General features: G+C 42.4%; 2 protein-coding genes across 2 annotated transcripts; both read left to right on the top strand.

The window, feature by feature from the left end:
* Positions 1–1518: 1518 nt before the first annotated feature.
* Positions 1519–3795, top strand: LOC129103936 (sex comb on midleg-like protein 4). Its single transcript, XM_054614581.1, has 7 exons — positions 1519–1752; positions 2208–2337; positions 2473–2673; positions 2848–3009; positions 3096–3320; positions 3418–3566; positions 3670–3795. The coding sequence occupies exons 1-7, from the start codon at positions 1519–1521 to the stop codon at positions 3793–3795; spliced, it is 1227 nt and encodes a 408-aa protein (XP_054470556.1).
* A 3241-nt stretch (positions 3796–7036) lies between these two features.
* Positions 7037–11505, top strand: vsnl1b (visinin-like 1b). Its single transcript, XM_054613874.1, has 4 exons — positions 7037–7253; positions 9162–9328; positions 9482–9697; positions 10783–11505. The coding sequence occupies exons 2-4, from the start codon at positions 9167–9169 to the stop codon at positions 10978–10980; spliced, it is 576 nt and encodes a 191-aa protein (XP_054469849.1). The 5' UTR covers positions 7037–7253; positions 9162–9166; the 3' UTR covers positions 10981–11505.
* The last annotated feature ends 658 nt before the right edge of the window (positions 11506–12163 follow it).

Here is a 12163-nt window from a genome sequence, read left to right as displayed (position 1 = left end):
TATGCTTAAATTTTTTTTTATAATTCAGTCATAAAAACAGTTGCAGATTATTTTTGTCTTGATTGATTACTCGTCTAACCGTTGATGCTCTAAATAAAAAAGCCTCACTCATATTTGACAAATGGAAACCCACTGCAGACATGGAGAAAAATATCATTAGAATATTCTCATTAAAAATAAAAAAAACAACAGCAGAAACTCTGTCCTCAGTCTAATTATACTTCCACAGCACTGAGCAGACAAAAAAAAAAAAAAATATGGCAGACAACCGACAGGGTGTTACAGGGGCTTATAGGCTTGTTGCCATGACAACAGAGGAACCCTTCTCTCTCTGTTTCTCTCCATCTCACTCTCTCTCTCTCTCTCTCTCTCTCTCTCTCTCTTTAATGCATGCACACACACACACACACACAAACACACACATACACTGTCACTCTCTGTCTGTCTGTCTCTGTTGTACACACACACACACACACACACACACACACACACACACACACACACACACACACACACACACACACACACACACACACACATACACTATATATACAGTATTACAGTGGATTCTGCCTTGCTTTGAGACCTGTGCTCTGGGAAAAGAAATATAGGAAACAAGGAGCTTAGGGACACTCCACATCTGTTCTGGATGGTGAGTGCCTGCTGACCGGTTATTGTTTGTTTACATACTGTATCCTTTTGAAAGATCTGCTTAAAATAATCTGACATTTCAGATTATTTGTTCATTCTTGCTGCATGGGAGATGTGCCACATGTTTATTTTATTTAGCTGCTTCTTCTTCTTCTTCTTTTTTTTAAAGATTAGGGTGGAAGCTGTCATCGTAATGGTAATTCATGGCTGGGTAGCCATGGTGAAGTCAATTTCCCCCTCCCTCTGCCACTGCTGAATGCATTAGTCTAATGAGATGTCTGCAGCCTGTGTGCCGAGCAGCAGCAGCAGCAGCAGCAGTAGCAGTGGTGTGTTAACCAAAAGGGAGACAAGGAAAAAAGCCACATACAGCAAGAGCAGGATGGCTTTCCATTCATTGTTAGGGATTTAGCTTTAAAGTCACCTTTAGGCTTCTGGGATTTAAGACAAAAAGGGCTTGGCTCTTGGGCTTTCACAATAGAAGACAGCAGGTAATAGACAACCCCCCTCCTCTCTCGGATTTATGAGTGTGTTATCAGTGCAGGATGGAGGTGCTGTTTCCTCCACAGCTCATGCATGGCTGCCTTTTGTGTTGTTTGCTTATTATGGTGCTCTGCTAAATGCTGCTCCTCCAACCGCATTGCACAGCTGAGTATCCTGCAGTCTCTCAGCGTTTGGGATGTTGCTGTTGTTCACCGCTGCCAAGCCATTCTGCTCCCTCTGTGTCTGCTCTGAAAGGATGCTAATGCTGCTCTCTAATGCATAGTTGCTGAGGCTGAGGGGGAGGATTACTGTGCAAGGGAAGTGCATGTTTCCTCTGCATTTCTATAGCTTGTGCTCAATGGTTGTTCCCTTTGTCTGCAGCTCCAAATGAGTGTACCTGCAGCAGCAGCGGCACAGAAATCAGACGGCAACAACAGTGAAATGCAATCAGCTGCAGTGGCTCCCTCCTTCCTCCCCAGCCAGTCGGGGAAGATACCGGGCAGGAAGAGAGGGAGACCCCCGCTCCGCAATGTCGCCAAGATGGATTTTCCAAATCGTTACCCTGAGTCGCTCCCTCCGCTCAAAGTGCCAAAGAAGAGGGGGAGAAAGCCGGGCTTCAAGGTCAGCCAGATGAGGGGGGAAACTGGGGGATGTGTTGTGGTGTGTATGTGTGTGTGTGTGTGTGTGTGTGTGTGTGTGTGTGTGTGTGTGTGTGTGGATGCAGCGTGTTTAAAAATGCATGTGTACACAGAAAGACCCAGACACACCGGCTCCATGCCCTTCACATTTAGTGGGACCCCAGTGTAACAGAGAGATACTTTAACATCTGTGCAGCTTTGTTCTGCTGTAGTCAAAAGATATGGAAATATATTAATGTCAAAAGGGGAAGTTGATTTTTGTAAATATGTCTGTTTAATCCATAAAACATGCAAAAAACAAATCATCATTTGTATCATATAATCTACAGTTTTATGCCGATTTGATGGCCTGATTATTCCAACATCCTCCTCCTTGCACGATTTACTAAATAAATGATATGCCTGAAATAAACAATGCTATAACTTCTTCTCCTGCAGCTCAAACCCAGGATGGTGATGACACCGTTGGCTATCTCTCCACCCAGCAGCACCCCTGAGCCCGATATGAGCTCCATTCCTCAGGATGCCGCCACCATCCCCCACTCTGCCACGCCCCAGGTGCTTACAGGTAAAACACTCTAAACATCATGTAAGCAGCACCAATGGCTTTTACGATCCACGCCTGATTTGACAAAAAAAAGTCACATCATTAAGACAATGCTAAAGGTATCTCTTCTCCATCCCTTCTCCACCCCGGCATCAGTCTGTATCTACATCAACAAGCAGGCCAACACGGGCCCCAACCTGGACAGGAAGAAGATCCAGCAGCTCCCCGATCACTTCGGACCCGACAGGCCCTCTGTGGTGCTGCAGCAAGCCGTCCAAGGCTGCATCGACAGCGCCTTCCTGCAGAAAACAGTGTTCACCCTCCTCACACAAGGCTACGGGGGAGAAAAAATATCAGGTGTTGTACAAAGACCTCCCTCAGGTGTTGCTTTCTATTTGTTCAATATCTTTTTTGGTTTTAGTACCACTTTACCTGAGGTTGCAAAACATTACTGAAGTACTTTACTAACCTGCTTTGTGCGTCTAAACTGAGATGTTGTTTAAAGTGGTTCCCCCTGTTTTGCTTTCCCAGCCACATTCGATGGGAAGCAGCACCTCCTCAGCCTCCCCGTGGTGAACAGCATCGACTATGTCCTCCGTTTTCTGAAGAAGCTCTGCCGCAGCTTGCACTGTGAAAACCTCTTCAGTGATCAGCCCATTACCCAACACAGCGGTGGCTCCTACCAGTCAGATGGTACTTCTAAATCTGTCTAATAGAAAGCTGCTACGCTGATACAAACAAATTCCTTGAGTTCATTCTGACTCTTGTCTTGTCTGTAGCTGAAACATCTATGGCCGACGACTACCATTTAGACCAGTCCGACGGCAAACGCTACTCCGTGGACCCGGGCGATTCTGCGTTTTGCTCCATAAGCTCGTCCTACTCGCCAAAGTCGTCCTACGGGTTTCGTTCGTCGCAGCAGTTCTCCAACGGCTCGGCCTCCATGAGCATGTGCAGGCAGTCGTCCACCAGCCCGAGCACGTTCCCAGAGAGCAACAGGACAGGTGAGGAGTCTGGAAAAAGACAAAACTTAGATTCCTTCAATGTTTATGTCTCTGAGGTAAGAACGTACAGCTTGATTTCTTTCCTTTGTTCTTCCAGGAGGTTATAATGCAGCTACAGAGTCCCAAGACTCCAAAGCTCCACCCAATAAAGACCCAACCACCTGGTCTGTGGAAGATGTCGTCTGGTTCATCAGGGATGCAGACCCCCAGGCTTTGGGCCCCCATTCAGACGTCTTTAGGAAACATGTAAGTTTGTTTTTGATCGTGTTCTCGACATGCTGACTTGTTTCACCGCTGATTTAATGAACGTCCAGTGGAAATCACCTTCTTGTTTCTGCTTCCCCTTCAGGAGATCGATGGAAACGCTTTGTTGCTCCTAAAGAGCGACATGATCATGAAGTACCTCGGACTGAAGCTGGGGCCGGCCTTGAAGCTTTGCTACCACATCGACAAACTAAAGCAGACTAAGTTCTGAAAACCCTCTACTATATATTTTACCTTCCTTGAATCCAACAATACATTTGAGAACGGTCTCCAGGTCTGTGAGCCAATGGGAACAGAGTAGGGTCCCCAAGAGTGAGATGCAAGTATAAAAGCAAATGGGCAGCTACTTTTACAGAAAATGTAACTTGTTTTTGCTCAGAAAGAGAGGGCAACAGTGACTTATGCGTGAAAAATATGCTATAAGTGAAGTAAAAATCCAAAAGAAAACAACACAAAGACATACACAAACATAGCATTTTAATATTAGCAGGGTGTAAAAACAAGTAGGATCACAGTAGAGTATAAGTAGAGTAAATATAAGCTTCTCCAACCTGCAGTTTATGTAACATCAACAAGTAATTGAGTATTTCTTTCACAGATAACACACTATAAGAAAGATGTTTTAGCCTGTTTTTTTACCTTAAGTTAAAACTCCTCAAACCTGCAATAACTGAAGTTTTTTTATACTTGAGGGCAACAGAAACAATACACACCAACAGTAATACAGAAACTCCATTGGTTCACAGATCTGGACTCTCCAGACCTGAGGTCCACGGTTGGACCCTCTTGGTAAATCTTGCGGAAGATTTCCATGATGATGTCCCGTAGTGATAATCACAAATTCACCCCTCTCTTCTCCTACTTCCTTACTTACTCTACTTTTGGCACAGATTTTAAACTAAAAACAGATTCAGATGAGATTGTGTAACACATCCTTCATACACGTTAAAATACTGTAATCAGTAAAAGAAGGCCATATATATATATATATATATATATATATATATAATCTCACTTTAGGATCTCATGTTTACCAATCTATAACTGTGAGAAAACAAACAGCATTAAATATACTACATTGCTTTTTGATTGAGAGAAAAACATTTTGATACTATTTTTTCACATTACTGTGTAACAAAAAAAGTAATGTTCCCATTGGATTCTTTTTTATTATAATTTTAATATTTAAAAAAACACTTTAACCTAAACAAAGCATAGCCTACAAACAGTAGAACGACAGTAGCTTTCTTGGTAGTATATATAAAGAAAAAGAGAGCATTGTGAATGTGATATATTTATGTTTCAATATGCAAGATTGTTACATGCCAATTATCTCCATAGGCTCTTCGTGTATACTCATGAGAACGTTTCTTTTTTATGCATATATTTCTATGTTTTTATCAAGCATCAGTGTTGATAAAGAAGCTGTCAAAACACACTCAACACTTAAATGTTACACTGATTAAACCTAAACAGCCATGTAAATGGTTATAATATATAATATTGCTTTTTGTATGCCACTTTTGGTGTACAGTATGCATCCTTTTTCAATCAATTAACCTTTTTAAGTGAATGCTGCTGTAAAGACATTACATGTAAGCCATGCCTAGTGAGATCAAGCTGAGGTTTTTTTTATTTTGAAAGTCACTATGAATAAGAGTTTTAGAGAACGCTGAGCGGATCGGTTCTCTAAGCTGGTGCTAAAGTTATCTATGTATTTTAACTGTTTGCTTTTGTGTTTGTGAGATGTAAAGGAAATCATATGTGTATACTGTACTGTGAGCATTAAATTAAGAAATCATATAATCAGAGATTCTCGTGAGACTTTTTATTTCCCCCACTCACGATTCTGACCCGATGGGATGCAGCTGTGACGGAGGTCATCTCTTGATTTTATACCTAAATTTAAATGGATCCAGAATTGGATGTGGGTCCACACGTCTGAGAATTATTTTGGCTTCAACACACACGATTTAACAAAGGTGACCTATATCTGTGGCTCCCAAACTGGTGTCCTCCAGGGGACCTTTACAGCCTCTCAAGGGGTCCTCATGAATCAGGAACAGATTCACTTCTTAACTTACTGTATATTAGCATCATTAGCACCCACATTACATCATATACAATCTGGTCAAAGTCTCACCTAACAGCCAACATTTAGAGGCAAATGGACCAATGCAGATCTATTAAAGGCCCCTTTGCCTTAAAGTATTTGGGGCATCTGGCTTGGATTGATCAAATTAAAAGTGAAATATGGTGGGACTTTAGCCAAGTCTGGATCAATATATGCTGGAGCCACAGGGCAAAAAATAGCTGCTGTGATTGACCATCTCTGTATACTATCTGACCCCAGTTTTGCTGTGTAACGTAAAGAAAGTAGTTTAGGAGTATGCAACATGTAGCTAAGCACAACATCAACAGAAATAAGAAAGCTGTTATGGTAATAGTTCAACATTTTGGCGAAATAAGCTTATTTATGTTATTGTTGAGAGTTAGATTTACCGAACCACTCTTAAGTTGGTTCGGTAAATATGACGCTAAAACCTGCAGGTTAGTTTAGCTTAGCATACAGACTGGGAACAGGGGGAAACTGCTAGCCTGTTTCTGTCCAAAGGGAGCACCTCTAAAGCTCACTAATAAACATATTATATGTATTTTTTTGTTTAATCTGTATGTAAGCCAAAGTGTTAAAACGACAAGTTGTGGTTCTACAGTGGGTTATGTATACTGGACTATTTCTTGGCCTGGAGCAGTGACTTCCTGGAGTTTCCACTGGTTGCCTGACAACTGCTTCCATCCAGGAGAGACATCCAGTTTGTGTGAAATGTAATAAAAATGTATACGATTTAGGATCAATCTTTTTGAGATCTTTTTTAGACCTTTGCCGCTGGGAAATAAGCCTAAAAGTACAGATTATTGTAAACCTGCTGTTAACTGTATGAATAAAATGTTAAAAATTGGACTTTTGGTGTGTGGTCCAAATTGTCTGAAGGGTGAGCAGTAGGTGATTTATGATGAATGGCCATGCACAGAGTGAACATGGAGGGGGCCCCTGGTTGGTTATCCAGCTTTTGGTTCTAGTAATTAAACTCCATTATTATTCTTAAAAGCACACGTTTAAGGACAAAACGACTCAAATATTTCACCCTTATGTTTTAATGAATCTTTAATTTAATGAATCTTTAAATCCTGGTTAGTTACAGTGGATTATTTGATCAGGGGCCAAAAAATATCCCTCCCTCCAAAAAAAAAAAAAAAAAAAAAAAAAAAAATGTATTTCCTGCTGATGAAAATTTCCAGGCTGCTCATCCTCATCACGATGAAGGATCCGGTTATAACGTGACAGGATCCAGCTGAAGCCAAACGCGAGCAGCACAGAGCAACAGCGGACTTATGATCAGGCTGTGATGCACACGGGTGACGCCGCGCTCCTGTAGTCGCATAACCACAGACTGGCGTGGGATCGGTCCCTGCTGCCTCATCTGGAATAACGTCGGGAGAAATCCAGAAATTTCATTAGGAGGGTGTTTGTCATTTAAGGAGTGCGAACAGTGTTGATAATAATAATCCAAACGTTTCCATCGGAACAGGGGGGTTTCTGTACTTTGCAGAAGCCAGAGCAGACATATTCCGATAGAGATTCTCCAAAAAAATATAGGCTGTAATAAGGTAAGAAGAGGTGATTGCCTGCAGAGATTTATGTGCATGTGTTAGATTTTTCAGATTATGGATGCATGCAAACGGTGAATGGTTTGTGTTAATGTGTTAATGCATTGTGTTTCATATTTATCTTGTGTTTTTGAATGAATGGAGTCGAGCCCACAGAGGAGGCTGGCACACGGGCAACCTGCGCATCCCTTCAAATGTAATCCACTGCGTCTCTGCTGGGAAAGAAATAAGACAGGAATAAGACAGGGAGGGATCATTTGACTGATTTTTTTGGGGGGAAAATGACAATTAATTGGCTTTTATGCCGCCTTGAACGCGGCTCTGCGGTGGCACCGATGGAGACGTTTTGCGCGTTAAAACAAACCAAAAGAAAATAGGTCTGTTTGGTTATGACATTTTCACATGTTATTTTCGTGCAAAGATGTCATCAGGAGCAGGATGGTGGGATCTAATCTTTAACCAAAAAAAAAAAAAAACACTGTCACTGCGTCGTTTCCATCGGAATGCAGCAGCAGCAGCAGCGTCTCCCTCTCTGTGCGCTTTAACGGTGTAAACTCAGATTGTCATTCAACCAAAAGCGTGAAATGAAACAAATCATCTGTTGGCCTTTTTGGATCAGAACATGCTTGTCACACCCGTGGCCTGTGCGACATGCGGCGGATGTTTTTTTTTATCTGTAAAACGCCGCAGTTTACTCGACGGGTTTTTTTTCCTGCGCTCCGTGAAACAATTTCGTTTTGTCATCTTCCCACTAAAAAAAAAAAAAAAAAAAAAAATCACCGTCTTCAAGGTCATTCACCGCAGCACCATTATAGACGTCAAAAAAAAAAACAAGATCGGTTCCCATAAATACCAGTCGTGCTCGTCGGGGTTGGTTGTGTGACACGCAGCGTGTTGCACATTAAAGGATTGTGGTTTGCACTGATTTTGGGCTGCAGCTGCACATTTCTGCTGTTTGTTGTGGAAGGCCCGAGCCAATGCAGTGCTGTCTGGTGGAGGGGCCGTCCAGCCTGCTGCTGCTGCTGCTGCTGCAGGGATGTGTGGACCATATGTATGGTCTCAAGTGGTGGAGGCTCTCCCACCAAAAGGCCCACCCTCTGATATGTGCAAATGTAATTCTGCTGTTTCATTTCTTGAATTATGTATTAAGAATTGACGCAATCTCCAACATCATGGAGTCAATATTTAATGAATCTGGGGGCTTCTGACCCGGGGGGCTGCTCTGGTGTGGTTGCTCAAAGTTGTCATGATTGTTTCCGAGGCCCCTCAGTGTGGATAATCCCACTTGATTGGTCTGCAGATTGCCCACAACTGGCTTAAACACTATATTATATACAGACCACTGGATTATAAAAACACACACTCCCCATTGATCCAGATTAGAGCAGGCCTATAGTTCTCCTGCACGCTGTCTTCCCTCAGGTCTGGGGATTTTTGCTGCAGCAGTGCCCCTCTTACAACCGAGCTTTGTTGTCATTGTCGGGTTATAGAACAGTGTTTGCAGTGGAAACTTGATCGCGGCGATCGAACGTTTAATGAACTGGATCAGCTTTGACAGTGATGATCCAGGTCACTGCTACATGGGCTGCAGACCGGCACGAGCAGAATGAAGGAGGGGGGGGTGGACAGAAATAGAACGAGAGCACCAGGGAAATGTTTGCTGCCTTCTCAAACATCCCCAAAATACACACACACACACACACACACACACACACACACACACACACACACACACACACACACACACACACACACACACACACACACATTCAGTCTCGGTGCCCGTGTTTGAAGTGGAAGTAAAAAAAAGAATAAAAAGGTAGTTTTCTGTGCTGTGCGCTCGAGATGTTCCCACTGTCGTCGCTCAGGCATAAATAAATGCATTATTCACGTGTTCTTGCACCACAGGAACCATGGGAAAGCAGAACAGCAAGCTGACTCCCGAGGTGATGGAGGATCTGGTGAAGAACACAGAGTTTAACGAACACGAGCTGAAGCAGTGGTACAAAGGCTTCCTGAAAGACTGCCCCACTGGCAGGCTGAATCTGGACGAGTTCCAGCAGCTCTATGTCAAGGTTTGTGTGAAACCACTGCCTCTCTCCTTTTATCATCCGTCTGAACATGTAATCATGCCACGGCTGCTTCCCCGTCATCAAACTGCTGCTTGTAAGTCTTTTTAAAGCCCTGCTTGAATTATTCAACACACATTTCTCTCCCACGTTTTTCAGTTCTTCCCTTATGGCGATGCATCAAAGTTTGCACAGCACGCCTTCAGGACCTTTGATAAAAACGGGGACGGGACCATTGATTTCCGAGAGTTCATCTGCGCTCTGTCCATCACATCCCGCGGCAGCTTCGAGCAGAAACTCAACTGGGCCTTCAACATGTATGACCTGGACGGCGACGGCAAAATCACCAGAGTGGAGATGCTGGAGATAATCGAGGTAAGGGATTATGGAGTCATTAAGCCCTCGCTCATCAGGGGACTGGCCCTGTTTTTTGTGTTGTTGCACACCTGCAACGCTTTGAGTACAAAGGCAGTTTCATAACGACAGAAATGCAGTTGTATTGAATTACAGCGTTACAGCTATTTCTGGAAGCACAATCAGTATAGTAAATCTGATATGTCGCAGTGATTTCGGAGTAGATTGACAATTCCTGTTGTGATAAATGTGCTGTGTGCATCTACACCAGTGCTGTTCCGCCCTATTAGATAAACTCAATAGGATAGGATAGATAAACTTCACTGGCAACAATTGTTAAGTTCAAAATATGTTTTTTTATGAATGGGTTAGAGGTTATTCAACTATATTCATTATATTAAAGTGTTTAATGTTACAGTTAGATTTTTACACAATTGAATTGTCAATGTTAAAGGTGCAAAGTTTCTAGGTCTATTGTCTCCACGCGGCTCTCAACACGGAGATGGTAGAGCTGGCAGCTAGAAGCTAACAGTGCTAACAGTGCTAACTGTGCAAACAACGGCAACAGTGCTTCCAGAGCTAAACGTGTTTACTTGAGGGAGAACTGGAGTGTGGGCGGCACAGAGGGAGAGCGACTCTGTTCTTTGTTCTTCTTTGTTGCAGAGAGATGTTTTATTAATGCTCAGTTTTTTTTTTAATTTAGCACCTTTAAATGGTTTAGTCAAGTTATCATTCATACAGCCTCCACTTTGAGTGCCAAAAGCTGGACATTTCAACCATTTATCCTTTACATTCAGCTATTTCACAAATAAATTAATATTTATTTATGAATTATTTGTAATCCTATTTTCCATAACATAAATATGTGAAATATATTCAAATGTATTTTCTAAATAAACCACAAATTCTATGTTTTAGTTTAGTTTTAGTTTGTTTGGTTTAGTTGAGTCATTTCGTTGAGCTTGCAGTGAAAAAGTACGGTTCGTGGTACAAGTTACCCCTGGTTTGGAATCACTGACCAACAAATGAACACGTGTAAGCTTTCGCTGGATTACATAAGAACCCGGCACTCTGCTAATTTCTCTGCGCGCCTCCCTCACCCACAGGCTATCTACAAAATGGTGGGCACTGTGATCATGATGAAGATGAACGAGGACGGCCTGACACCACAGCAGAGGGTGGACAAGATCTTCGGCAAGATGGATAAGAACAACGACGACCAGATCTCGTTGGACGAGTTCAAGGAGGCGGCGAAGAGCGACCCGTCCATCGTGCTCCTGCTGCAGTGTGACATGCAGAAGTGAGCCTCTTACCCCGCTCGCTCCTCTCCCCCCCGTCAGTAATCCACACACTCTGGACAGCAGCACATGTTTTAATGTCTCATTAGGTTCTCTGCCATTTCCACAGGAAAAACAAAAAACAAAACAAACAACAATGCTTGGACGATTTTTCAATGGACTCGCTTCTTGTGGTTGTATGCATGAGAATGTCAAATGCTGAATAATTTTGAATATAGCTATACGATATCATACATTTATATTTCAAAAACATGCCAATGTGATTTGTGCACAGTAACCCTATACATTCCCATTCAACCTTAGCTTGTAAATCAGTGGAGCACTGCATTCAATTATGTTCCTGCAGTATTTAGGATCCCCAGTGTTCACTGCTGCTACTACTGTACGCTTTACATAATAGTAACAAAACAATAACTCCTATGATAATTGTAACTGTCTCTGCTATCCAGACTTGTTGAGCTCTTGGAGAATAGAGAGGCTCCTGTCTGTTCCAGATGTTTTCACACGATGGAACCAAGAAGAGTAGGTTCTTTGCATGCATATATTACGTGTCAGAAAAATATAATCTCTTACCTTTTGCATCTTTAGGTGGTTATAAAAGAGAAACCCTATGGAATTCATTTAGTATTGTTGCATGGGATGTACAGTGTGTGACTCATCAGACCATTCGTTCACCTTCAGTAATGTGGGAGCATGCTTCCCTCCAGTTTAAACACGTGTATGTGTGACACTTTATTTTGAAAGATATTTGGATTGCAGTTGTGGGCTTATCTCCAAGGAAGAGCTTTCACATTAACATTGTATTATGTTTTGCTTCAGTGACTTCTGGGATGAGCAGGAATCCATTTATGGAGCAGCTTTTTATTAATTATTGTACTGCTGCCGCTTAATCTAGAGGAAAGGCCAAAATTACAGCTGTCATTAGGCACAGTACTCATGCATTATTCCCCACAAAGATCCAAAATTGGCTTCTCTTTCAGGCTGCATATTTAATTTAGACGTAAATAACTTAACTCAGTACATATCAAAATGTTTACAGAAAGGAAGAGCACTGTTAAATGAGTACAGTCTCGGCTTTTGACCTTGTTGCTAGGAGCTCTCTCTCTGGGCCGTGGACCTTACGAGAGGGACTCCGCCTCCAATGCAGCAAAGAATAGAAAAAGGGAGGGGAAAAAAAGCCTCTTATATG

Source organism: Anoplopoma fimbria, chromosome 15 (genome assembly GCF_027596085.1).
Source record: "Anoplopoma fimbria isolate UVic2021 breed Golden Eagle Sablefish chromosome 15, Afim_UVic_2022, whole genome shotgun sequence".
NCBI classification, from domain to species: Eukaryota; Metazoa; Chordata; class Actinopteri; order Perciformes; family Anoplopomatidae; genus Anoplopoma; species Anoplopoma fimbria.
This window is presented reverse-complemented; position numbering and strand designations above follow the sequence as displayed.

Bases quoted from the DNA above. Each gene is read 5' to 3' on its own strand.
- vsnl1b (XM_054613874.1), top strand. From the start codon at position 9,167: ATGGGAAAGCAGAACAGCAAGCTGACTCCCGAGGTGATGGAGGATCTG. The intron at 9,329-9,481 runs GTTTGTGTGAAA...CACGTTTTTCAG, and splicing joins TCCAGCAGCTCTATGTCAAG to TTCTTCCCTTATGGCGATGC. The intron at 9,698-10,782 runs GTAAGGGATTAT...CCTCACCCACAG, and splicing joins AGATGCTGGAGATAATCGAG to GCTATCTACAAAATGGTGGG.
- LOC129103936 (XM_054614581.1), top strand. From the start codon at position 1,519: ATGAGTGTACCTGCAGCAGCAGCGGCACAGAAATCAGACGGCAACAAC. The intron at 1,753-2,207 runs GTCAGCCAGATG...CTTCTCCTGCAG, and splicing joins GGAGAAAGCCGGGCTTCAAG to CTCAAACCCAGGATGGTGAT. The intron at 3,321-3,417 runs GTGAGGAGTCTG...TTGTTCTTCCAG, and splicing joins CCCAGAGAGCAACAGGACAG to GAGGTTATAATGCAGCTACA.